The 27,787-nt window shown below is 42.5% G+C and overlaps 1 protein-coding gene across 1 annotated transcript in view; it reads right to left on the reverse strand.

Moving 5' to 3' along the window:
• Window positions 1-255: 255 nt before the first annotated feature.
• The window catches only part of PPP4R2 (protein phosphatase 4 regulatory subunit 2), a 42,111-nt gene continuing 14,579 nt past the window's right edge, over window positions 256-27,787 (reverse strand). The window contains exons 2-8 of the mRNA XM_073592027.1: window positions 19,956-20,126; window positions 14,152-14,245; window positions 10,746-10,783; window positions 9,063-9,137; window positions 8,784-8,924; window positions 6,726-6,997; window positions 256-2,212 (exon numbers count right to left, since the gene is read on the reverse strand). Coding sequence (XP_073448128.1) covers window positions 1,887-2,212; window positions 6,726-6,997; window positions 8,784-8,924; window positions 9,063-9,137; window positions 10,746-10,783; window positions 14,152-14,245; window positions 19,956-20,126 — 1,117 coding nt within the window. The 3' untranslated portion in view covers window positions 256-1,886. The remainder of the gene's footprint in view (window positions 2,213-6,725; window positions 6,998-8,783; window positions 8,925-9,062; window positions 9,138-10,745; window positions 10,784-14,151; window positions 14,246-19,955; window positions 20,127-27,787) is intronic.

Here is a 27,787-nt window from a genome sequence, read left to right on the forward strand (position 1 = left end):
TTTTGGGTTTGATAGTGTTTTAAACAGGAAGTCTTTCAAAGAATCACAAAAGAACAGCAGAATGGAGGGAAGACTTGGAATCTACCCCACCGAAAAAAGCTGAAACTCCTTTAAAGTGGCATTTTGACATTGAGAATGGAAAACCAGGTCCATGCCCACAGAGATTAATCAGCTTACACTCCTTTTAAAAAAGGTAGGATTCATCCACTTTATTTTTTTTTCAGGCGCACATATCTGATAAAAATGTACTCCATCTCTTATAACATAAATATTTATTGCTTCATATGAATACTGTATTGAAAGCCCAAAGCAATCAGTTGTACACACAGAAATTATACAATTAAAGAACGCTCCACAAAAGGCAGTGAACACTCGTTACATTCTACAAAATCTACTTTTACCGAAATTTAAAAATTCTATATATCAAAAAAGCTATTCAGTTGAAGAAACAGGTAGAAACTCGACAGCCAGCGATCGTGAGGCGGAGACCGGTCATCAGTCTGGATGGCAAAGGTGTTAAAACAGCAGGAATTGTGCTTTGAGAAGGTCAAAGGGCATTAAATTCACTGGCTGTTAGAAGGCGAAGTTTTGGGGAGAGAAAAAAAAAAAAAAAATGAATTTCAGTTCACTTCAAAAATACAAATCATGGCGATTTCAACGCACTGCAGGAACTTTCAGTCACTCAGTCCATGTTCACACGTAAATATATTATCTCTCTCTCAATACAGCTGAACAACTTTGCAATGTCATTGCATACAACAGTATCATCTTGGATAAACACGTTATCTTGTAGTCAAGAAATTCAAGATTCAAGCAACAAAAGAATATAAGTACCCTTTGTGTGTTATTTTTCATTCAGGCCAGCAAGTATCCACCTTACAAAGACCTGTTTGCTTCAAGCGCAGGATATAGAAAGTTTCTTCTTCCCCATAAATAAAAAATGAAAAATCATAATAAAAAAAAAAAAAAAAAATGGTGGTTCAGTCTCTTGGAATGTTAAAAATTTGCACCATTTTATCTCCTTTATGAGATTCTCTGCATGGTGTTTTAAAGTGTAAAATGTTGCCAGCACCTCAGAGGAAGCCATTTTTGTAGCCGAGAATTTAGACCAGAGCTGTATACAAAGCAGTCAATCTGCAGTTAAACAAAATCTGTTCACGGAATCAACAGGAGGACGACTAATCCTTAAAGAAAGATCTGATCAGCGAAGACTAAAAAAGGGGCTTAGCACGCAAAATGGCTGCTTCAGTCATGTGATTGAAAAAAAAAAAGTATATTTTATAAAATGAAAAAAACAAGGACTTATGGAATTTCAATCTAGAACATTTATTGCCAAAGAAAACAATGCGGGCAAGGGGACCCAAAACGTCTAGCTTATATATTTTTCTTATTTAAAAGTCAACAGAATAGATCACCTTAATTATGGTTCGAACTTTTGCTGAAATGAACTTAAATGACAGAGGACGAGACGCCATAAAATTTTTTTTTTTGTTTGTTTTCTTTTTAATTTTTAACCAAAATGTTGAAACCTTGAAAAAGGGTTGTCAAAATTATAACCTTCCAGTTTAAAAACCTCTTCGAAATTAATAAAAAAAACCATCTATACACAAACCACTGATTTGACCAAAACCACCAAGTCAGTGGTGAACAGAACCTGAAGGGTTTTCACAGTTCTGACACAGGAGGGAAAGGGAAAGGAAGGGGAAGGGAGGGGGTGAATAAAGCTCATTTCTGATTCCAGAAAAAATTTTGAGTTTTCACAACCTGCTGTTTTTTTTCTTTTTTTTTGTGTAAAACTAAAGGTCCACTTTATTTAGGTAAAATTTGTTTACAGTGTAAAAACAGAACTGTTGGGAAAATACTGTGTCTATGAAGTGTTGTTGTAGTTAGTCTTGTTCCATAGGTTCGTCTGCTACATCTGTGGCTTCCTCGCTGTTTTCCATGGGGGTTTCTGCAGGGATTTCAGGGGACTTATCAAAAGTTCCTGGCTGCTCGGTATCACTGCATTCAGTGTCAGCTTTACTTGTGTCAGCCACGCTCTCTGCCGTTGCAGCCTCCTCGCCATCGCTGTGCAAATCGCTCTCAGCCTCACAATGTCCCGATTCCTCCATTTGAAGAGACTCCTCCTCCTCCGAGTTGCTCACAGTTTCAGATTCGCTGGTTTGCTTGTCAGAGATTTCTGGTGTGGACTCGCTTGGTGTCATCAATGATTCTGTAACAAAATACAAAAGTAGAGTGATAAACAAAACAAACAAAAAAAAAAAAATGCGACACTAACAATATCTTTACCCTTCCTTGCCATAATCTCTCCCCTTGCATTGCAGCCTTATTAGCGATTCTGGTCATTTTTAACCACTTGCCCACTGGGCACTTTTACCCCCTTCCTGCCCAGGCCAATTTTCAACTTTCAGCGCTGTCACACTTTGAATGACCATTGCACGGTCATGCAACACTGTACCCAGATTACATTTTTTTACCTTTGAGTCAGATAGAGCTTTCTTTTGGTGGTATTTAGTCACTTTTTTTTAATAAAAAAAAATGTTTGTTCTTTTTTTGTTTAGCAAAAAAAAAAACCAAACAAAAAAAAAAAAACAAAACGCACGTTTAAGTATTTATAAAATTTTGCAAAGAAGTAATTTTTCTCTTTTACTGATGGGCACTACTGATGATGCCCTGATTATCAGTGTAGATGTCTCCTGTCTTCATGCTGTGACAGCAAGTGAGGAAAGGAACGCCAAAAACCAGCAAGTGTGTTTACACTAATCAGCCGTGATTGGACACAGCTGATCATTTGGTAAAGGTCCGATGTGATTGGCCCTTTACCTCGATCACAGAGCACGTCGGATACACGTTGCAGCAGGCGCGGTTCTGGGAGCAGGTACACTGACGCCCTCGCAGAACTGGACAACCACGCTGGAGCAGTCTTTTGGCTATCGATCGATCAGGAAAAGGTTAAGTATTGTCCTTCTGTCACAGGCCATGCTGTCTCTGCTGGGTTAGACTAGGCCATTCACAGGCAAACTGTGATCACGGGCTAACAAAGGAAATGCTGATAGGAGGAGCAGCAGAGTGACAGTGAGATTAGTCAGTCTACTGTCCTTCCCCCCAGTCTGATTGGACAGTGAAAAGAGGAACCAAGACCTGTAAGAGTTACTGAACTGCAGCAGAGAAAATCAGGTCTTCCTCCCCCTCAGAACTGGAAGAGGAGAAATACAGATCCATTAGCAAGTAAAATAGCTCCCTCATGTTTTTCATCCCAGTTCAGCCTAATGATGACTAAAGACTCCAGTTTTTGGATGGATAAAATAATCTTTACACACACACACACACACACACACACACACACACACACACACACACACACACACACACACACACACACACTACCCAGCTTAGAAACCAAAAAAAAAAATTTTTTTTGAAGAAAAAAAAAAAAAAATAGATGATCAGCTTTTACTGCTCGAGTATTAGCTTGTATATACAGTACTGTAAAAAAACCCTTCATTACCAGGCCATTTTTCAGTGCTATAATAGTTTAACAAATTACTTGGTCATGCAATACTGTAGCCAAATAAAAATGGTTTCCCAAACTTTCTATTATAAAACAATTCAAATTGGAAAGTCAGGACAGTACAAACACCCCCAAAACTACACCCCAAGAGATCAGTTTTGCAACATTTTTTGGAAATGAAGAAACGTGTTGGTATTTAGCTGGGTGTTATGCCATTTTTTCCGTACTGCCACAGAGTCTCACTGAATTCTCCACATCAACCAAATGCAATTAAATCACCTTGAAATCGTGGTAAGCAGATGGACAGAACTGGAAATTTGGCACAAAATTTCAATGCCAGCGTCTCTGGGAAAAGAGGCGATTTAGCCTACACACCCTTATGCAAAACGTATTAGTACTGACTGGAAAAACCTTTAAAACAGGGAAATGGGTAATGGCACACTAGATACAGCGCATCATTATGATCAGGTTATAAAAAGGGACAAACACACCTGAGGCTTCTTTCAGTAAAAAAAAAAAAAAAAACACCTTTTTATTGGTCAGTGTAGTCACATAGTGGTCACACTGTCCAATAAGCGCTTGACATTGAAAGCATTATGATGGATACTTACTCCGGGGCTGTGTATTGTGGTGAATGAAATGTTACAGCTGTCCATACACCACAATACACAGCACCGCATCACAAGGCCCTGGAGGAATGTGCAGCATATATTTGGGATTTAGTTGACCTTTTCATTTTTTGTGAAAATTCTTACATTCCTGGATTTAAAAAAAAAAACAAAAAAAAAAAACTCCACACACCCACCGGTTTTGGACAGAAAGATGACACAAAGCCAGTAACAAGACAGAATTGTATATTTATACTAGTTGTAAGCAAATTTTTTTTTTGTTTTGTGTTTTTTTTTTTCTTAATTAACTCCAAGATCTATAACTTCCTGGAGTTTAGCTTTGAGCAGCCTATAGATCCCTGATCCCACAGCTTTAGGCAGGGTGGGTGATGATGTCACATGTATTCCAAGCACCCACCAAAAGTTCTAGGGAAGAGCATTGTTTCAGTAGATTAGAAAACTCCAAAGAGGTTTGCCTCTGAGAAAAAAATAAATAAATAAATAATTACAGCGCTCTTCACTCACCCCCTTATACTAGAAGACTTGCTAATGTGGCTTTAATACACTATTTGGCCAAAGGTTTGTGGGCACCTGACCATCACACCTTGCCATAAGTGCTCCAATTCATTCCAAAAGGTGTTCAAGTAAGGCCGAGATCAGGACACTAAGTGGGTCACTCATGTTCTTCCTCACCAAACTGATTAAATCATGTCTTTATGGAGCTGGCTTTGTGCACAGTCATGCTGGCCCAGAAATACAGTCCTCCACACAATTGCCTAACAGGTCTCGGTATTCTGCAGCATTAACAGAAACCTTACACTGAAAACACCAACTCAATTTAGAGGGTTGCGCACACACTTTTCATCATATAGTGTTGATGTGATGGTCACAAGTCACAGACCACAGAAGACTGTGGGACCACTAAGTACAGCGCGGCTCATGCATACGCAGTGGGCACCTAGCTGTGAAGCCGCAAGCTGTCACAGCTGGGCGCCCACCCTTAATATGCCGTGCTGGAGACAGAAACGGTCCCTGACACCCCCTTATGTGAGCACAACACTGGATCCTGGGACAGGCGAGTGTGTTTATTAACCGCTTGCCGACTGCCCCACGTACACATACTGTGGGTCGGCTCTTCTGCGCAAAATCACGTACAGGTGCGCAATCTCACGCTTCCAGCTCTGCAGCACGCACAGGTGCCACCAGCGACCAGCTCCTGCTGTGAATGGACACAGCGGGAGCCAATCAGCGGATCTGGTATCCACCAGGACCCACCGATCTTCCCCAGAGGCAGAACTGTGGTCTGACTATATAAACAAGGCAGATTGGCATTCTGTGACAAGGGAAGATAATGATCCTGTGTTTCTGCAAAGCAGGAACACAGATCTGTCTTCCCACAGTTAAAGCACCCCCAACACAGTTAGAAAGCACTCCCTAGGGACACATTTAACCCTTTGATCGCCCCTGATGTTAACCCCTTCCCTGTCAGTGTCATTAGTACAGTGAAAGTGCATACGTTTTAGCACCGATCACTTTATTGGTGTCACTGGTCCCCAAAAAAGTCCCAATTAGTGTCTGATTTGTCCGCCGCAATCCCGCTATGAGTCGCTGATCGCTGCCAACACTAGAAAAAACCCCCCCAAAAAACACGAATTCCATAATTCCCTATAGTTTGTAGAAGCAACTTTTGCATAAGCCAATCAATATACGCCTATTGGTGTTTTTTTCACCAAAAATATGTAGCAGAATACATATTGGCCTAAATTAATAAATTTGATTTTTAAATTTTTTTTATTGGATGAGTTTTATAGCAAAAAGTAAAAAAAATTTTTTTTTTTTCAAAATTGTCACTATTTTTTGTTTATAGCGCAAAAAAGAAAAACCGCAGAGGGGATCAAATACCACCAAAAGAAAGCTCTATTTGTGGTAAAAAAAAAACGACATCAGTTTTGTGTACAGCGTCGCATGACCCCGCAATTGTCAGTTAAAGTAACGCAGTGCCGTATCGCAAAAAATGGCCTGGTCATGAAGGGGAGTAAATCTTTCAGAGCTGAAGTCTTTTACAATATTGACTGGACCTCCTCTTTAAACGATCATGCACCACATGGCCCTTTGCACTGCTTGATTACATGAATGGTTATTTGTTCAAAATGAAAGCAGTTTTTAGCAGGGCACAAAGAGGCCCTCTGCAAAATGCAAAATATAAAATATATATATATATATATATATATATATATATATATATATATATATATATATATATATATATATATATATATATATATATATATATATATATATATTATATATATAATTTTTTTTTTGTCTCATGAGTGTTGCTTTCCAGGTACTAATCAGATGTTTAGGACTCCAATGGAATGGAGTAATGCTGTATTTTTCTACTTTATTAACTGTAATACATATTTAATTAAGCTAAGTGAATGGGTTTTATTATACTTTTTGTGAGTTGCTGAATTATTGAACTGCACCCAGCTATCTAAAAAGGCTGAGCAGTGTAACAGGATATCAAACAAATTTAACATTTTATTACATCATGAAACAATGGTGTCATGATGTGGAACTGCAGGCCTGAGACAGGTGCCCACCTTCTGCAGTATGCTCCGAATCACTGCTCTCTTTTTCTTCTTCTTCCTCCTCCTCTTTCTCCTCACTTTCAGATACAGCTTCAGTTTCTTCAGCCATTTCACTGGAAGTCTGGCTGGATGAGGTCTCAGATTTAGCAGCCTGCTCCTCCTCTTCGTCCTCGGTGTCAAACTTCAGCCTCTTCACCTCATGCTCCTCTGTGGGGTCTTCCTCCAAGTGTTTATTCTTCACAGTGCTTGAAGGAGAACTCTCATCATCAGGTGACAGGGAGTCACTGTAGATTAATAAAAGCAACAGTCCAATTAGAATGAATAAACCCCAAATAGAAGGCATTCAGCTTGCCTGACAGTTTGGCACATTATTCTGCAAACGTAAATGTATTTACATTTTTAAAACACAACGCGTTACAAATATTGGACGTACTCAACAGTGCATGTTATATATGACAAAATGGCTGTAGAGGAGAGTTGGAAACCCGGTTAGATCTCTAAACTTACCAAAATGGTAAACTCCTGCAATAGAAGATTTATCATACTCCCCTCGCCGGCAGCCGTTCCAGCACTACCGCTTCCATCAGTTTCTCCAGCATTTGGCGCTTCCACGTATGTCTGATGCTTTCATCCCCCTAGACACAAGTTGTGGCTCCTTTCTATAGCAGTGCCAGAGTCAGAGGATGGAGCCAAACCATGGCGGCTGTAGTGTTAGAAAGGAGGAAAGGTAGCAGACACAGTCCACAAGAGGCAAGTATAATACCTCTATTTTTACAGAGGGGTGCCATGTTGGTTTAGAGACCTGACAGGGACCCTTTTGGAGGAAACTCGTGCAATGTGCCAATGAGATGGAATGAGTATACATTCGAAATTCTGTCTCTTCTATGGCTTTACTGGATGCATGCTTGATTCAGTTCAACATAATGAAGCCAGAGATAGCCAGGTAGCAAGCATTTTTTGGAAGGTGGTCTACAGTGGCAGTCCCCATATAATTTCTCATAGGCACTCGCACAGGCTTCCATCAGACAGTAAAACAAATCTGCTTATCTCTTCTGTGAATGGCAAGATTGATGCTAGCATAGGAAGGAAAAAAAATATATATATATCTTTTGTTTTAGGATAAATTTCACAGGGAAATTTTATTTGGCTACAAGAAAAAAATGATTTCAATGTACTCATTTTGTACTTAGTGATACTAAAGAGTCTTTTTTTGCTTTAAAAATAACATGTTATACTTACCTGCCCTGTGTAGTGGTTTTGCACAGAGCAGCCCAGATCCTCCTCTTTGGTGCTCCTGGCCCCTCCCTCTTATCGAGTGCCCCCACAGCAAGCAGCATGCTATGGGGGCACCCAAGCTGAGCCGCATTGCTATGTGTCCATTCAGACAGGGAGCCATGCTTCAGTCCCACCCCCCGATTGGCTAAATTTAAATGATAGCAGCGGGAGCCAATGGCGCTGCTGCATCTCAGCCAATCAGGAGGGAGAGTCCCGGATGGCAGAGACACTCGTGCACATCGCTGGATAGAGATGGGGCTCAGTTAAGTATTAGGGGGGCTGCTGCACACTGAAGGTTTTTTTTTTATTTTGATCCATAGAATGCATTAAGTGAAAATACCTTCTGCCTTTACAATCACTTGAAAAGCAAAACTTTGTTTTAGCTTTGGAGTGGAAATAGGTTAGAATTTGATCATATAAAAGGAGCACCCCAAAAACAAGCATAGCAATACAAACCTGACCCTCCTCTATTAATTCAATATGGACTGTCCTCACTCATGTTAGTGCATCAGAAGTCCCAGATCAGATCTGCTACTTCCAGTCCTCACTCAGTGCAACAGAAGGAGAGAGAAAGTCTGCAAACAACTTTGTGCGCCCCCCCACCCCAACTTTTTTTTTTTTAATAAAGCTCCTTGTGGTATAAACTATGCTGTCCAGACAGGGCCAAAAAAAATAGAAATCCAAGAGTACTCCATTTTTAAAACATCTTCCATTTGGGCTACTTTAACACTACAGACTTAGATCATTCGGGTGCAGGCCGACAACGATTTACATTTCGTACATGAAAATAACAACCTGTGACTTTTGTCTTTCTGAGGCACATCAGAGTCTTTATTCTCAGCGCCATCAGGTAAACCGTTCGATGTAGTGGGGCTCGATAAGGACAGCTTAGATTTGCTCAGTGGTCTTGGGGTGCCTGGACCATTTATGTTTGATCTATAAAAGAAAATGATTAAAAAAAAAAAAAAAAAAGTGTTTAGTGTTCCATATCAACTGATCAATGCAATGATTTTAACACATGGCACACACAAGCCTATTTAACAGACCTAGAGGGTTCTCATCTTGGCCACATACCTGTCAGTGTAATTTTGGGAGTTCCCTGGAAACATCACTCCGTTCATCCGATTCAGGCTTGATGAATTATTTTTCCTATAAAAGAATGGTGGCATTTAAAATATTAAAGTATATAAAAGATTAAATAATGGATCCAAGATTAGCCTTCACAAAAAAACAACCATCATGCCATGTTGGCCAGTCCTCTCACAGCAGATTGAATATGGCAAAAGTCTGTGGACACCTGACCATTACAACTATATGAGCTTGGCAGACAGCCCACTTCAAAACCATGGGTATCAATATAAGCCCCCCTCTCCTGAGAAGGTTCTACTCAGGATTTGTGTGTGTGGGAAATTGTGCCCATGTAGTCACAAGAGAATCTGATATTGGATGAGAAGACCTGGCTCACAACTGGCATTCCAATTCATCCCTAAAAGGTGTTCTAGTAAGGATAAGGGTAGTGCTCTGTGCAGGCCAAATCACACTATGACTCGTGGAGCTAGCTTTGTCAGAAAAGGGCATTTCCCAAACCATTACAAGGTTGGAAGTAGGGTTGCACCGATACTAGTATCGGTGCAGATACCGAGTATTTGCACAAGTATCGGTACTCGTGCAAATGCACCGATACCTGAAACCGATACTTTCAGGCTTGGTTCTTTGAGCTGTCAGTGGATCTCCCCTGTTGTCAGCCGAAGTGTTAAAGAAGTCCGGTAATTGAAGCGGTCAAAAAAAAAAAAAATTACATAAAAATGCTCCTAAAAATCTGGGGAAAAAATTTTTTACTTACCACAAATGGCTGTTGCTAGGCAGATCGTCCTAAACTTCCTACTCCGCTGTGATCTTCATTCGTCTCCTCCTTGTGTTGTCTTCTGGGGAGCGCTGTGTCCTGGGAACTGTGTGTGTCCCAGAACACAGCCGGCCATTCACAAAGCGACGCGCAGTAGGAAACGGGCAGTGACGCCGCAAGGCGTTTCCCTTAGTTCGAATGGCGGCGCCGAGACCCGATTCGATGGACGGATCGGCCTTGGGCGGCCAACATCGCGGGCACCCTGGACAGGTAAGTGTGTCTATTAAAAGTCAGCAGGTACAGTGTTTGTAGCTGCTAACTTTTAAAAAAAAAAAAACATTTATTCAGCTGGACCTCCGCTTTAACAACATTCCTCAGCCGCTGAAAACACTAAAATAAAAATAAACGTATCTTTTTGAATCTGTTTCTTCATCTGCAGATCAAAGGGATGAACAAATGTTCCTCTGCTTAACCCCTTAATTTACTCTAATCTGCCTTAACTTCCTATTCTCTTCCATTTAAATTATTTTCCTGTTTTGTTCACGTCTACTTTATAAACAGTAAGAACTTTTTTGGGTTTGCTTTGTTAGTGAACATTTTAACATATATATTTACACATTTCACATCAAAAGCGCAAAAAAAAAAAAAAGTGCATCCCTAGTTGGAAGCATACAATTGCATAAAGTGCCATTGCAGTAGAATTAACAGTACCCTTCACTGAAAACAATGGAGGGGTGTCCACATATTCCAGCCGTATAGTGCAAATCTCATGATGTCACAATGAAGCAGAATTACTGTAATGTCAGACTATCTCAAGTATAAAAATCGAAGCCAAAAGATGGTAAAATATTACAAGGATATCGATTCATAAACCCAAAATTTCTGTAGGCCCAGAAGTAGCAAAATGCACTTACTCGGAAGAAGGGTACACACAGCTAACAACCATAACATTCTGCAAGATAAAAAGTAAAACAAGTCAGTCTAGCATAGCCCTTGACAAGTCCATAACCAGCACCACTAACCAACAAAATCACTTTTGGGAATGTGATATTTCTACACAGATGATATATAGAACAGTACAATACAGAGTACATGTAATAAAGCTTTTCCAAAAAGACCACTTACTGTGAAATTTAAAAGAAAGGAAGAAAAAAAAAATAAACCACCACGTCATGCTTTAGCGAACTGACCTTTTAATGAGATCAGTTTCATCATTTATTGGTTGATGAGTTCCAAACTAAAGCTGTAGTTCCTGGGATAAACATATCACTGTCTGAGAACCTATGTACTATTCACTATAAGAAAAGGATTCAAAATGGCCAGATGTAACCAGTTCTGCTGTCAGAAATAAAAACAGAACATGAAATTTTAGTGTCTAAAAAAAATCATATTGTAATGCTAATACGAATCTTAAAGTGATACTAAAAAGTTTTTTTTTTATTTAAAAATAATAAAAACATGTTATACTTACCTCCTCTGTGTAGTGGTTTTGCACAGAGAAGCCCAGATCCTCTTCTTCTTGGGTCCCCCGCCGGCGCTCCTGCCCCCACAGCAAGCAGCTTGCTATGGAGGCACCTGAGCCAATGCACTGTGTCCATTCAGACAGCGTCGCGCTCTGCCCCGCCCTCTCCTCATTGGCTCACTGACTATGGTGCCCGCTGTGTGTCTTAGCCAATTAGGAGGGAGAGTCCTGGACAGCCGAGTCTCTCATGCAACATCACTGGTTTGAGATGGGGCTCAGGTAAGTATTAGTGGGGCTGCTTGCATACAGAATGTTTTTTGTCTTAATGTATAGAATGCATTAAAGTGATAAAGTCTCGCTTTTTTAAATTTTTTTTTAAATAAACATTATACTTACCTGCTCTATGCAGTGGTATAGCACAGAGCAGCCCAGATCCTCCTCTTCTCGGGTCCCTCTTAGGCTCTCCTGGCCCCTCCCTCCTGTCGAGTGCCCCCAAAGCAAGCGGCTTGCTATAAGAGCACCCAAGTCGAGCCGCAGCTCTGTCTCCCCATTCAGACACGGAGCCACAGTTCGGCCCCCTCTCCTCATAGGCTGAGTTTGAGTGACAGCAGCAGAAACCAATGGTGTCGTTGCTGTGCCTCGGCCAATCAGGAGGGAGAGTCCCGGATGGCTGAGGCACTTGTGCACATTGCTGGAACGAGAGGGAGCTCAGGTAAGTATAAGACCCCTTTCACACTGAGGTGCTTTACAGGCGCTATAAAGCTAAAAATAGCACCTGCAAAGCGCTTCTCCTCTCACTCCAGTGTGGAATCCCAAGTGCTTCAACGCTGGAGCGGTGCGCTGGAAGGACGCTCAAAAAAATTCCTGCAAGCAGCTTCTTTGATGCGCTTTAGGAGCAATGGGCAGCAGCGCTTTAAACCCTTTCGGCTGCTTTTGACCCTTTTTTGGCCGCTAGCGGGGGTTAAAAGCTCCCCGCTAGCGGCTGAAAAGTGCCGCTAAAAAGGTGTAAAGCACCGCTAAAAATAGCGGCGCTTTACCGCCGATGCCTGGCACTGCTCAGTGTAAAAGTGCCCTTATGGGGGCTGCTGCACGCATAAAATGCATTAAGATAAAAAAACCTTCTGCCTTTACAACCACTAAAGCAACATCCCAACCTAAAGTTCCCCTTTTAAAGATATACTATACAAGCCATTTTCAACTCTAACACTGGCTTTATTGAAAATTGGGTGGCTTTGCTTCTGAAACAGACTTTTGAAAGTGTCAGCCTCCTGCATACCCTACAGAGATCATTGGATTTTCACAAATAGAAGTAGCAACCAAATAAGGAATAATACCTCTTCATCTTCATATACAATACGTACATTTTTACTAAAGTATTTTTTTTTTTTGCTTAAAAACCAACAAGTTATACTAGCCTGCTCTGTGTAATGGTTTTGCACAGAGCAGCCCAGAGCCTCCTCTTCTTGGGTTCCTATTTGGTGCTCCTGGCGCCTCCCTCCTGGCGAGCGCCCCCACAGCAAGCAGCTTGCTATGGGGGCACCCGAGCTGAGCCACAGCTGTGTGTGTCCATTCAGACACGGAGCCACAACTAGGCCCCGCTGTCTCCTCACTGGCTCACTGACTGACAACAGCAGGAGCCAATGGCTCTCCGCTGCTGTCTCAGCCAATGAGGGAGAGTCACGGGCAGCCGAGTCTCTCCTGCAAGATCACTAGATAGATATGGGCTCAGGTAAGTATTGGGAGGCTGCTGCACACAGGTTTTTTTTTTTTAAACTTCATGCATAGAATGTATTAAGATGAAAAAAAAAAAACAAAAAAAAAAAAACCTTCTGCCTTTACAACCACTTTAAAAGCACCCATAAGTGCCGGTTCACACTGATGCAAGTTCATAACGAATGTGATGCGTCAAAAACATACTAAATTCGCATGTCATCCATAAAGTCATTGTTTTCAATGACCGTCGTTCACATACATGCTTTGCGATTCCCCTACGAATGTGATGCGATAAAAAAAAAAAAAAAAAAGGGTCTTGTGCGAGTTTACAGCGTTGCGAATTTAGTCTCCATAGACATCAATGTAAATCGTTCTGGAATCGCATTGTTGGTTCAGATATGTGCGAATTCCACCACACTACTCTCCACAAAAACCAGGAAGTACACAGGAAGTTAACACCTTTTTTTTTTACATTATGATTCCATTGGCTAGAACATCAATCGCAGCTATGACTAACGCCTGAAATTCGCGGTAAAATCACACCTCACACGGGACAAAAAAAACTGAACAAATTCACAGCGCAGCAGTGTGAACCGGCACCCATTTTAGTAATAACAAATAAGGAAGCATTAAAAAAAGGGAGACTATAGTGTGTTTCCAACAAGCATATACATTTTCTGCTACAGTAAGGTTTACCTTATAGATATTACAAAATTAGATTACCATTTCCTCATACTTGGTCTACCACATTTCCATTCTTGAACCACATTTAGGTTTGTAGATCTTCCCTTTAAAGGCTGTCTTTATTGCCTCTTGCACAAGGTCATAAAGCGTACATTCAGACATATTTCACTGCCCAAGTTTGACAGGTTAATTGTACAGCCACATACAGCCTGCAGCTGTACAGGTATGGAAGCCAAATCCCAACTCCCACAGTGTACATGAGTAGTGGGACTTATGCACTGAATGTAGAGGGACTGTTTGAGGACGTGTATCCTAGCAAATGGGATTTGCTATATAGCTTTAATGTACATTGTGAGAAGCTCGGTGTGCAGTGAAATACAGTAAGCATTTTCAGTATAGGAGAGCAGCATGTACAACTGTGCAAGACTGAAGGGAAGTCTGGAATTCAACTTTAAATTTACCTTTTCTACTCCTCTAAGAAACTTGTCTGTCCCTGTGTAATTCCTCCGGGGGTCGGTGACAAGCTCACAGAGTCGCTGAATAGTGAATGGGGTCCTAGACGGAATGGACAGAGATATAGTAAGTACTTATTTATAGCATGTATGAAAAACAGAATTACCTTAACATTCCATAGGTTAAATGTGTCTAGGAGGAATCACTCTACTAAATACACTATATTAATCAAAAGTATTCAACAGCATACAGGGTTATACAATGTAATACGGACATAAAATCACACACACATAGGTTGGACTTGATGGACTTGTGTCCATTTTCAACCTCACCTACTATGGAACTATGTATGTAACTATATTGGGACACCTGCCTTTACACGCACATGAACTTTAATGGCATTCCAGTCTTAGTCAGTAGGGTACAATATTGAGTTGGCCCACCCTTTGCAGATAAAATAGCTTCAACTCTTTTGGGAAGGCTGTCCACAAGGTTTAGGAGTGTGTATGGGAATGTTTGACCATTCTTCCAGAAGCGCATTTGTGAGGTCAGGCACGGATGTTGGATGAGAAGGCCTGGCTCGCAGTCTCCTAATTCATCCCAAAGGTGTTCTATCGGGTTGAGGTCAGGACTCTGTGCAGGTCAGTCAAGTTCCTCCACCCCAAACTTGCTCATCCATGTCTTTATGGACCTTGTTTTGTGCACTGGTACTCAGTCATGTTGGAAAAGGAAGTGGTCATCCCCAAACTGTTCCCACAAAGTTGGGAGAGTGAAATTGTCCAAAATGTCTTGGTATGCTGACTCCTTAACAGTTCCCTTTACTGGAACTAAGGGGCCAAACCCCAACACCTAAAAAACAACTCCAACACCATAATCCCCCCTCCACCAAATGATTTGGACCAGTGCTCAAAGCAAGGTCCATAAAGACATGGATGAGCGAGTTTGGGGTGGAGGAAATTGACTAGCACAAAGTGTAATTTCTGTCGGTGACTTCATTCCTCTGCTAGCAGCAGGAATCACTTCTGACAAGTTTTCCTTACACCAGGAGGGAAAAAAAAAAAGACAGGGGAAGGAACTCCAGCTGATGACAGCCTCAGTTTTGTTCCTGAGTGAAGGGGTGTGTGTCTTCTCGCCAATCAGCTCTCAGAATTCTCCTCATTGAGCTCTGCAGTGTGTAGTTTCAGCTCTCTGCCCCTTTATTTTGACACAAATAAACTTCAAAAATTCTGCACTTTGAAAAAATGTAGAAGAGAAAACTGTAGATACACAGACTAGTCACTTTACTGGGTATGTGGTGAGGGAAAAAAAAAAAAAAAAAAAATGCGTGAAAAACTGCTTGAAAAATGCATCAAGCACAGCCCACATAGAAGTGAACCTAGACTCACTGACAGCACAAGACAAAATCTGTGCAGGCGGAGGGAGCGTGTTAAGAGGTAGTGGCAGCTGAGCTCAGCAATAATAACACCCATAAATCGGGCTCTTACTAGGGGAGTAGCAGAGAAGAGATAGGCAATAACAAAGGAAGGGATTTTCTTCGCATTAGCATTTCAGTGAAGGGGCAGGTATTTACACATAAAACGTACACAAACAATGAATCAAACTTTACTACATTGGAGGAGTCAAAAAGCAAAAGACAGCCGAGTTAATGGTAGCGAGGGACTGCATCATATAGGGCACTGTTGATTTTGCCCATAGTTCAAATTTAACCTCTTCAGAAGGTGAAATTACTCCACAGTTACAGTGGGGGGGGATAAAAACGATCACCAGTCTTTGAGCATGTAACTCAGCTTAGAAGCGCCATGGTCTTGTACCCCAGGCTACTGTTTAGCTCAAAATCATGTCACCTAAAACGCCTGGATCAAAACAAACAGAAGAGAGCAGGGCTTCTGGCTGGAGGCTCAAACGCTTCGGCCCAACTGTAAATCCTTGAAACAGCTGCGATGAGTCTCAGCAGGGATAAAGCATCTCGCGCCGAGCAGATAAATCTTGTGCAATATTCAAAGCACGGCTGCCAAATGACAAATCTCACCGGCCTATGTGATCCAAATTTTTGGATGGTTACCTAAACAGACGAGCTACATAGAACAGACATTTTGACTGTAATTCATATGGGCAAATGGGCTCTGATTAAGTCACCAGACAAGTCTGTACTAGTCTATTAGGGAAAAAAAAGAACGGAGAAAAAAAAAAAAAAAAGAAGTAGGGTACCTGCATCACCAGAGTAAATGTATACATTCCAGCTGCTTTATCGCTGGTAAAAAATGAAAAAGGGTAACAGGGCATTTTAGTGACTTCATTTGTCCCTATGCATAGGGGCCCTAAAAGTGAATACCATTAGTATAGCATTCAGCAAGGCTTGACTCTGTACCTCTCCCTCCTGAGCACACAAAAATGCCAGAAGGGATGCACAGCAGATAGACTGCCCTGTGTGCAAGGTGTCCAATGCTGTAAATTTATCTGGCAGTTACAGAATTAAAACAGATGCACAGTGCCACCTTCATCAGCTTAGCATTCATTCAACAGAAGACTGCAAAAAGGTAAGTATGTGTTACAGCAGAACAGACATAGCATGTCTCTTTGCAATAGAGAGCTGCCTGCTCTCAGTTTGACAAGTTCGGTTTAGTTCCACTTTGATCCTTCAATCTGCACGCAACAGCGATCACATGATCAGGAACCACTCCAACTGGTTTCCAATTGTTAGTGTGGACTTGAGTGATAGCTGTTGTCCAAAGTGTCAGCGCATATTGAATAGAGGAAGGTTATCAATAGGGCATCATGTTAAGGAGCGTTCATATAGGGACTGTGAGCGGTAAGAGGCTAGACACCCAATTACCAGCTTAAATTGTTGGTAAACATGCAGAAAATATTTGAAAAATGTTTACTTGCATTGTTTTTCTTTCACAAATTATTTTTTGTTCACTTGCAAATGCAATGTACCTATGAACTTTCTGGAAAATTAGATTCTTCATGAAGAGTTAACTACCTAGCACATACCCTTCCCTCCTTACAAGTCTTAGGCCCTTTTCACATTTGTGCGACTTGTCCTGCGACTTGGGACTGCAAGGTCGCATGACAAGTCATATTTAATGATTTCTAATGTGTACCGTTCAGATTTGTGCGACTTCAAAGTAGTCCCTGCACTACTTTGGTCTGACTTTGATGCGACTTGAGGTCCATAGACCTCAAGATTACACAGGCATTGCATCAAGCTGCGTGACTTTCAGGTTGCACAAGCGTGAAAGGGGCCTTAGCCCTCTTCTTTCCTTGGAGTGTCTAATCACTCAGTGCTGACCCAGCTACTCACTACATTACCCCTTCCCTTGCAGCTGCATAAAAGGTTAACAAATACTAAGGCTCGGCTCACACTGGGGCCGATTCAGAGTCGACCAACTCTGAAGCCACGCCGTACAGAGTGACTTCAGTGCAGCTTGCAAATGACTTAATAGATGTTAATGTAAGTCGCCCCCAAGTAGTGCAGAAACCTTTTTCTAAGTCGGAGTGACTTAAGTCGCTCCGATTACAACGGTTCCATTGCACTGAATGAAGCGTGACTTCTCACCCAGTGTGAGCCAAGTCCATGTCCACATCGGGCCGTTTTGACATGTCATGAATTGGTACAACGCCACACCGATTCCCAAAAGTAGTTCTTGTACTACTTTTGGCGACTTCTGGGGGTGATTTGAATAGACATCTGTGCATGAACCCGCACGGATGTCTGTCACATTGCCCCCGTAGTCAGACTGCATTGCCAGCTGAACTTGCATGATTTCAAATCTGCCCTCAATGTGAAAATGGTCTAAAGGCATATCAATTGAGTGATAGCGGAGTCTGCGATGACTGCTGATATTACTTCCATAAAGGGGTATCCAGCAGCAGCCTCAGAGCCTTTGGAGGTTTACATAAGAGGCTTTTTACACAAAAAAAAACATGCATAAAATGTTAAATGCACACAATCTTTTGGGAATAGGTTTGTTTTGAAATCAATGGTCTGGCGGCAGGGTCTGTTTAAAGACCATTAAAGTGGTTGTCCATCCGCCCCCCCCCCCCCCCCCAAAAAAAAAAAAACAAAACATGCTCCTGTCCCTTTAAGGCACGAGCTATAGCATACTGCTTTGCCTAGTCCATTGTCCCTTTGATTCTCCTACAGTAGCTGGTTGATTCTGCCTGGTCCTGAACCCCCCCCCCCCCCCCCCCGTGAGCTGACCACATTTATCATGGCTGCTGAGCCATGAGATCGTGGTCAGGATGCGTGCCTCCGTCATCAAGCTTCACTCCTGCGAGTCTATTTCTGCAGCTCCCCCCTCCTCTCTGCCTGTCCGCTCCATAGTGTGTAGGGGTGCGCATCTTCACTTGTCTCACGATTCAATTCGATTACGATTATCTGGTCAACGATACGATTCGATTCCGCAATGCATCGCAATTACCGACAAGCTCCCACTTCCGCTTGGGCCACCTAGCGGCCCTTCCACCCTGCAATCTTCTGGGGCACATCACAGGTCCCAAAAGATTGCCCGGCTATGCAGGACAGTGCAGTGAGACATGTGCACCCGGCTGTGAAGCTGCAAGCTGTCACAGCCAGATGCCCACAGTAGTATTGCCAGCGCCGTGGACAGGCGGGGGAGAGAAGGGAGGGTTTGGGTGGCCACGTCGCTGGATTGTGGGACAGGTGAGTGTCTTTTTATTAAAAGTCAGAACTTTTTTGTAGCTGCTGATTTTTAATAAGCAAAAAATTGACTGGAACTCCGCTTTGATTTAAAAATAACCTCACTCCCTTAAAAAGTGCACTAATCTGGTGCGGTACAAGCATTCACACACACTGCTGCTGGGAGGTCAGGAGGTATTACAATCCACGGCTGACAAACAGCCTGTGAAGTTCCCTGTACTGTCTGTGTTGACTAGTGGCAGCTGGTGCTCAAAATGTTTGGGGGGTGCAAACAAAACTGAAAAATACTGAACCTCCCCCATCAAATGCAGCCACCTGCGCCCGTCAAACGCAGCCACCACTTCACTAACCCCCCCCTGCCTCTCGGGCAGGGCTGAGCATTCCCCGCTGGCGTCAGGAGACCTGAGAGGAGAGAGGCGGGCCGGGCAGTCACATGAGCGGGATGTATTGTACTGTGAAATTCGGTATGACGTTCCATATTTTTTAAAAAAAGCACATACAGCGGGGCACTTCATTCACTGTAACACGGCATTTATTAAAACAGTCATTATTTTAACAATACACTCGGAGCACTCTCCCGGGAGAAGCCGGGCAAGTCGGGATGACGTCACCCAGTAATTGATTTTTTGGTTGTATGCATCAATGCCGCATCGGGGACATCCGAATTGCGATGCAGCGATTCATTTCAGCACCCCTAATAGTGTGTAGTGAGAAAATGATCTCATGGTCCCTCCATCCTCTCCTCACAGCCCCTCCCCTGCCTTCATTTACCGACTATATTGTTTACCTAAAACAGAAGGGGCATTTCGGCCCCTCCCATTTGGCTCTCGATCGGGACAGAGGAGGCAACCACAAATGAGCACAAAAAAACAAAAACACACACACACACAACACTGCACTGCTTAATGAACAAACACATGAAGGCTAGATTAATTTTAGCCATTTGAGTTTACAACCACTTTAATGCTAATGTTGAACCTCAACTTTAATTGTGCCACAGTCCAGATTAACGCGAATATTTATTCCCCCACCCCATATATTTTTTTGTATTTGGGATTTTAAAAAGTTAATAAAAGTCTTTTGAATTTAATTTTAAAAGTCAGATTTTTCTTCTTATAGCTGCCCAGTTATTTAGTCCTCAGAACTTACCCATTAAAACCAGTAACAATCTTGAGTATTCTATCCTTCATTTCATCAAAGGGGATATATTCCACATTTGGATTGGGAGGACCTCTGGGCTCTGGAGCAGATGTTCGGAAATCATCCATAACCTTCTCTAGCTTAAACATGAAGTAATCTTTAAACTGGAGCCATTGAACACTATAAGAAAAGAAGTTGAGAGAAATGGTTAATTAAAAACAAAAACACCTTTAAATGAAATCACGGCTTAAAAAGTAAAATGCATCACACGATATATCATTTCCCTGTGTCCTGTGATAAAGAAATAAAGATCTATGTCCACCCAAGTTTCAGAAGCCCTTATTCCACAAGAAAATAATAATGTAATAAAACAAGGGATCTCTGTAGGGCAGTGGTTCTCAACCTGGGGGTCGGGACCCCCTCGGGGGTCGAATGATGATTTGCCAGGGGTCACGGAATCCTGGGCTGTTCCTGAAGCCCGCACCGCTCTCCCAGCCTTTTCGCAGCCGCTCAGCAGGACTGTCCATGGAGCCTGTGGCCGCCAAGCTGGGCTGTTCCTGGAGCCCGTGGCCACCCACTCAGGCTCTTCGCAGCCGCCCATTCAGTTCATGGCATGGCTGGGGGGCAGAGACTTGAGGTCAGATGACTGGTATGGAATGCGAAGTGGGAGGGGCTGGAGGAGACCCTATCTCCTGATTTCGGCATCAGTGTCACTGCTTCGAGACACCACAGAGCTGGAGACACAATGAAGCGGGAGTCACAGTGAGTTCCCACTACAGTTCTCAGATCAGCAGATGACCTTGATCAAGAGCACCTAAGTTGGCTGATCAGAACTCCCCCCCGCAATGCCACTGATTCCACCCCCCACCAGCACTGCCACTCATCCCATTCCCCCCCCCCCACCAAGGAGTAAGAGAAGGAATAAAAATAGAGAATACATGGAAGGGAGAGGAAAAGAGGGGGAGGAACATAGAAAAAGGGAGAGAAAGAATAAGAGAAAGAACAAGAAAGACGGCTAGAGAGAGGGGAAAAAAAACAAGAAATTAGGATAGAGAGAGATAAAAGGGAAAGAAAGGAGAACAAAGCGTGTGGTACATCCTAAAATGTACCATAATACTGTATGAGTGGAAGGGACTCAGGGAGCGCTAAATGTTCGTAGGTTAGGGGCGCAAATTACTTGTCTTGCCTTGGATGCTGACAACCTATGCTACGAAAATTTTACTATTAGGGGTCCCCGCAACTTGGGACATTTTATCAAGGGGTCACAGCACTAGAGAGGTTGAGAACCACTGCTGTAGGGGCAAACGAAAAGAGATCAACCCTGCTTTGTGCAAAGGGTTACAGAATAATTGTTTTTATTTTATACACTGGAGCCTGTAAAGCATTGTACCTGTGATCAGTAGACGGGAGCAATGCCAGGATCCTGCAGACTCAGTACATTGTCTGCCAGTACATACGATGCTTAGCTTCAGCCCTGGTTCATAGATCTTCCCTGCCTGGTGCTGCACAGCCTTTGCACAATGAAGTCCCAACAGGATTCAGCACCCACTGCACATACCAGGCAGGGCCGCATACAGATCCCTGAAAGCAAATATTTAGGCGTTTGTGGAACCATAAAAAAAAAAAGTCACTAAAATGAAGTAGTTCTTTAAAGTGATCCTGTTAAGATTTCAGTGACTAAAGTAAGCACAGTATAGAACTGCAGCAGGCAGGTCAGTTTTCCATTCACACCTAGTGCTCGATTTCAGGCTCACACTAAACACACAAGAGCTGCGACGCTTGGCCTGAATATTCACCAAGTGCAGGTCTCAACTACATTTGTTGTTTTTCAAATTTCAAATGCAGATTTTTTTTTTTTTTTTTTTTTAGGGAAAAAATACACTTTGAATTTTAAAGCAAAATACACAATACATAACTAAATTTTTTTTGTAAAATATAAAAGATGTTGTTAAGGCGAGTAAATGGATACTAAACATGCTATGCTTTAAAATTGTGCATGTCTGTGCAATGCCGACAAAGTAAATTTTATTATCCATTAGGCGAAGCTTTAAAAGCCTTTAGACACCCTTTCACACCCCGGGTGTCAGCCGTAAAGCGGCGCTATTTTTAGCAGCGCTATTCGGTCCGCTAGCGGGGCGGTTTTAACACCGAGTCTGAAAAAATAGGCCCAGTCCTTAAGTGGGTGGTTAAGCTACATTAATACATTAGTTTATTTGGTATGAAATGGAGCTTTGGTATGTGGCACGAGGCTGTATATTCTGCAATATTGACGTTTTTTGGTAAACGTATTCAATGAATCCAAGCTCTGCAAGCTGAGATAACATGCACTGCATTGATGCATTCACACAATTTCACAGTAACCATGAGATAAACCAAAGCTCAGGAATTTTCCTTTATCCCATTGTTTTGCAAACCTATGTACACTACAAACTGTATAATTGAATTGGTTCCGATATTACTGTTTTACTAACCTGACAGCTTATTATTCTAAATAGGTAATCTTAATTTTGGTTGCAAATATTAAAGACTCTAACTACCAGCAAGAATAAGTCCTTATATTTAAAGAGCACCTGTCATTTCAGATCCATCATGGCAGCGCTTGTTATCGGCATCCACTCACCTGCTGCCGGCCACATCCCCCACCTTGTTGTGTCCACTGCCACATCACCAGCCTTGCCAATTAAGTAAATGGGACTGTTGGTGAGTCAACAGTGGGTCAGTGGAGGAGCCGCTGCAGGACAGAGACGTCAGTTGCTCTTTAAAAATTATGATTAAAAAAATCGAGTGGATTTAAATCAAGCAATTTTACTAGTAATTTAAATCATTATTTAAATAGACTTGATTTAAATCAAATCCACTTTGGTCAGAAGTAATTAAACATTTGCATGAGAGCAATAGGCATGCGACAGGTACTTTTTATGGAGAGATCTGGGGCGACAGGTACTTTTTATGGAGAGATCTGGGGTCTATAAGGAATCCCTCCTCTTTCCTTTAAAAAAAGAGAAGTATTAGAATCCCCCCCCCCCCAATCATACTTACCTAGGTGGATGCAGCATCGGTCTGACGCTGCATCTGTCCCCCTGCGCTGAGAACCCGAGCCAAACACCGCCAATGGCTCGGTTCTTTCAACCGCACACATACCGGTGTGATGCCTGCAGGAACCATCCCAGTATAACCAAAGTCCAGCGACGTACAGTTGGGTTGGCTGGTCTGGAAGTGGCTACTCGGACCTCAAAACCCAACTATACTTCTAATTTAAAAATCTGTGAAATACACACCAGGAGCATTTAAAGTGATACTAAAGTAGTTTTATTTTTTTTTAGTCAATAACAAACATGTTGCACTACACAGAACAGGTAAGTATATTTGGACAGAGCAGCCCAGATCCTCCTCCTCTTGGGTCCCTCTTTGGCTCTCCTGGCCCCTCCTCCCTGTCGAGTGCCCCCACAGCAAGCAGCTTGCTATGGGGGAACCAAAGCGCAGTCACAGCTCCCTGTGTCCATTCAAACAAGGTGCTGCGACCCGGCCCCCTTTCTCTCCTCATTGGCTGACTGACTTGGATTGGCAGCAGCGGGAGCCAATGGCACCACGCTGCTGTCTCAGCCAATGAGGAGGGGAGTCCCGGGCAGCCGAGACAATTCTGCAACATCGCTGGATCTAGAGGGACCTCAGGTAAGTGTTGGGGAGCTGCTGTGTACAGAAGGCTTTTTATCTTAATTCATAGAATGCATTAAGATATATATAAAAAAAAATCACTTTAAACAAAAGCTGTTCAACATCTTACAGTTTGGTTTCTTTCTATAGCAGTTACAGCCCATGTAGTAAAGCCTGACCCCCTGCCAGCAACTGCATACTGGGACCCTTGCATTTTGTGGAAAAGCAGTTCTCCCTAAGCAGAGATCCGTTGCACCCTCTGTTGAGTCACAACCATAGCAGTAGCTTTGCTGGTTGCAGAGCTGAAGGTCAGACTCAGAGGGACTGCTGGATTGCTGCAGACAGACCACTGCTTCCACACACAGCAAGAGACTCAATCTGCAGCTGCTGACAGGCTGCAGTCACACATGATCGCAGGCGGAATTGCAGCGATTCCACCCAGCGACTTCAAAATGGCTGCAAAACACAGGACACGCTTGCGATGCCATTACTTCGAATGGTGCTGCAATTGTTGCGCAATAGGGGCGCCATTAGAAGTAATGGCGTCGCAAACGCATCTTGCGTTTAGCAGCCATTTAAAAACGTGCGGGGGGGGGGGGGGGGGGGGCTTTAACAAAAGCTTGTTTCAGAGAATAAAAGTAAGATATTCTACATTCTGGACGAAGGATACAAATTTGCGTGTCTGATCACAGTCAATGGTCAGCCTTCTTCAAATGTGAAGTGTGCATAAAAAGCAGTGCCGTCAGTGAACTTGTATGCATCAATATTTACTTCGGGTAGTCAGGCTCTGCTAAAAGAAAACTTCAGGACATTTGTTAGCGAAGTGCTGCAGACGATGATCTGCAAAACCTCCGCAGCACCCAGCTAGCTGAACTCTGGCACTCATGACAGGAGACATTGTGGTGAGGCAATTCCTGGACAGGATCCAGGGCAGTAAGTTTTCCAAAACATTTCACTACGCGACAACATCCACAGCGAAAATTTCAAGCTGCGATGTGAGCCAATAGTTACTATACCAAATACAGTAACAGCTGCACATTTATGTAACATTTCAATTCATAGTCTATGAATCCCTCACTGTGTTCTTAGGGGTTGCGTGAAGTTTTAACGCCCATGCGCACTGGGTGTTTAGCCCCCATTTAGGTGTAGGCAGAAGGCACAGGTACACTGTCCAGCCCCACTCTATGAAAGGCTGAAAGCTGCTGCTTCTGGACAGTCAACTTAACTAATTCTATAAAGTCGGGGGGGAAAAGGTGGGGGGGGGGGGGGGGGGAGTCTGATGTGCAAGGGGAACAGAGGACATGGATATAAGGATTGTGATATAAATGTGTGTGGGGGTAGTGATGGAAAAGATCGAGTCATAGGAAAAATATGCAATTAGGACCTTTGCCCCCCAAAAATTTTGCTGACTGGACCTCCGTGAATTTTAATTCAATGCTCCTGCTGTAAAGCAAAACAGGAAGCAAAAGAATGATCATCCAAACGCAGCAGCCTAGCAGTTGAGGGCAAAAATCGCTAATACAGAACTGCAAAAATCTTTGGCAGGTAAAGCAGTAAATATACAGCGGATAAAATAAGTATTGAACACGTCACCATTTAATGTTTCTAAAAGGTGCTAGTGACATGAAATTCTCACCACATGTCGGCAACAACCCATGCAATCCATGAATACAAAGAAACCAAAACAAATACGTTCAGGAATGAAGTTGTGTGTAATAAAATGGAATGACACAGGGAAAAAGTATTGAATACATGAAAAAAGGGAGGTGCAAAAAAAGGCATGGAAAGCCAAGAATCTATCAATTAGAAAGCAAACCTGCCCCTTGTCAGTGCAAATATCAGCTGGTTCACTCTCAACCCGATGGCGTATTAAAAAGGTGTCACACAAGAAACATTACAAGATGGGTGAAAGCAAAGCGCTCTCTCAAGACCTTTGCAACTTTGTCGCAAAACATACTGATGGCATTGGGTACAGAAGGATTACTAAACTTCTTAATGTTCCATTGAGCACTGTTGGGGCCATAATCTGAAAGAACATAATTTCACTATAAACTGTCCACAACCAGGTGCTCCTCACAAGATTTCTGACAGAGGAGTGAATATAATTATTAGAAGAGTTGTCCAAGGGCAAAAGGACCACTTGTGGAGAGCTTCAGAAAGACCTGGAATTAGCAGGTACAATAGATTCAAATAAAACAATAAGTAAAGCTCTCAACCGCCATTGGCCTGTATGCACGTTCACCACGCAAGACTCCATTGCTGAAGAAAAAGCGTGTTGAAAGCCAAAGCAAACAAAGCCAAGGAAAAACGCTCAATTGGTTTCAAAGAAAGAAAATAAAGCTGCTAGAATGGCCCAGCCAATCACCCGAGTTGAATCCAATAGAAAATCTATAGAAAGCACTATAGATCAGAGTTCATAGAAGAAGCCCACAGAACCCTCAAGATTTATAGACTATGTGGAAGAAAGGGCCAAAATCACACCAGAGCAATGCATGCGACTAGTTTCTCGACACAGGTGGCGTCTTGAAGCTGTCATTACCAACATTACATACATTTCATGTGAAAGTAAAATGTAGCGCATAAATTGTGCAAAAAGTCTTCAACCAAGAAAACAATTGAAAAAACAAATATCCACGAATGGTAAACAAAACAATAATAAAACTTATAAGTCTCTCAATAGAGGTGGATAAAATCCAGTGAGTAAATGGAAAACAAATACACATGGAATGTCCCACTGGAAATGGTAAGTAGATGCAAGACGGCAAATGTTCTAACACGGGTAAATCATCAGATCATCTCCAAGCTGTATCTCACAACTGCATGTGACTTTAGTAAAGATGGAGTGTAAGAAACTCTTACCAGATACATTGGACTCCCTTGTCAGCGACAGGGAGTCACTCGAGCGGGTTGCCTCTCAGGGCCTGTAAACGGACATCACAGCTCTGCGAACCTTCTGGGTCAAACTCTGTGTGGATCTCCCGGGGCCGCCAGGTGGGTCCTCCCAAAGGATGGCCAAGATGCGAATCAGAGGGAACCGTGCGTCACGTGAAGAACTGAAGTGAAGACTGGTTTGATCTCTCAGTGGATATGTGGAGAAAAATGAACAGGCTCCACATAGTGTAGATGAGCAAAATGGGATTTTTATTGCTAAAAAAACCAGGTAACAATAAAATGTGATCACAGGGTATAAAAACAAAGATGGGCATACATATGCCCCAGTAGACAATCCATTGATCGAAACGCGTCGGGCGCTTCCAGCATCCTTCTTGTTGCCCATCTTTGTTTTTATACCCTGTGATCACATTTTATTGTTACCTGGTTTTTTTAGCAATAAAAATCCCACTTTGCTCATCTACACTTGTGGAGCCTGTTCATTTTTTCTCCACATACCCACTGAGAGATCAAACCAGTCTTCACTTCAGTTCTTCACGTGACGCACGTTTCCCTCTGATTCGCATCTTGGCCATCTTTTGGAGGACCCACCTGGCGGCCCCGGGAGATCCACACAGAGTTTGACCCAGAAGGTTCGCAGAGCTGTGATGTCCGTTTACAGGCCCTGAGAGGCAACCCGCTCGAGTGACTCCCTGTCGCTGACAAGGGAGTCCAATGTATCTGGTAAGTTTCTTACACTTCATCTTTACTAAAGTCACATGCAGTTGTGAGATACAGCTTGGAGATGATCTGATGATTTACACGTGTTAGAACATTTGCCGTCTCGCATCTACTTACCATTCCAGTGGGACATTCCATGTGTATTTGTTTTCCATTTACTCACTGGATTTTATCCACCTCTATTGAGAGACTTATAAGTTTTATTATTGTTTTGTTTACCATTCGTGGATATTTGTTTTTTCAATTGTTTTCTTGGTTGAAGACTTTTTGCACAATTTATGCGCTACATTTTACTTTCACATGATTCTTTGGTTGCTGTCACCTTGTATGTAGCTGCTCCGCACCATATACTTTTTGAATTTAGCGCAGTTGTAATACTCTTTTATTATCTTTACATACATTTCAGTTTGCATGTTCAAATTTTTCCCTGTGTCATTCCATTTTATTACACATAACTTAATTTCTGAACTTATTTTGGGGTCTTTGTACGTATGGAGTGCATGGGTTGTTACCAACAAGTGGTGAAAATTTCATGTCAATAGCACCTTTAGAAATATATTTACCTAGAAAAAATA

The sequence above is a fragment of the Aquarana catesbeiana genome, linkage group LG07 (assembly GCF_042186555.1).
Source record: "Aquarana catesbeiana isolate 2022-GZ linkage group LG07, ASM4218655v1, whole genome shotgun sequence".
Classification (NCBI taxonomy): domain Eukaryota; kingdom Metazoa; phylum Chordata; class Amphibia; order Anura; family Ranidae; genus Aquarana; species Aquarana catesbeiana.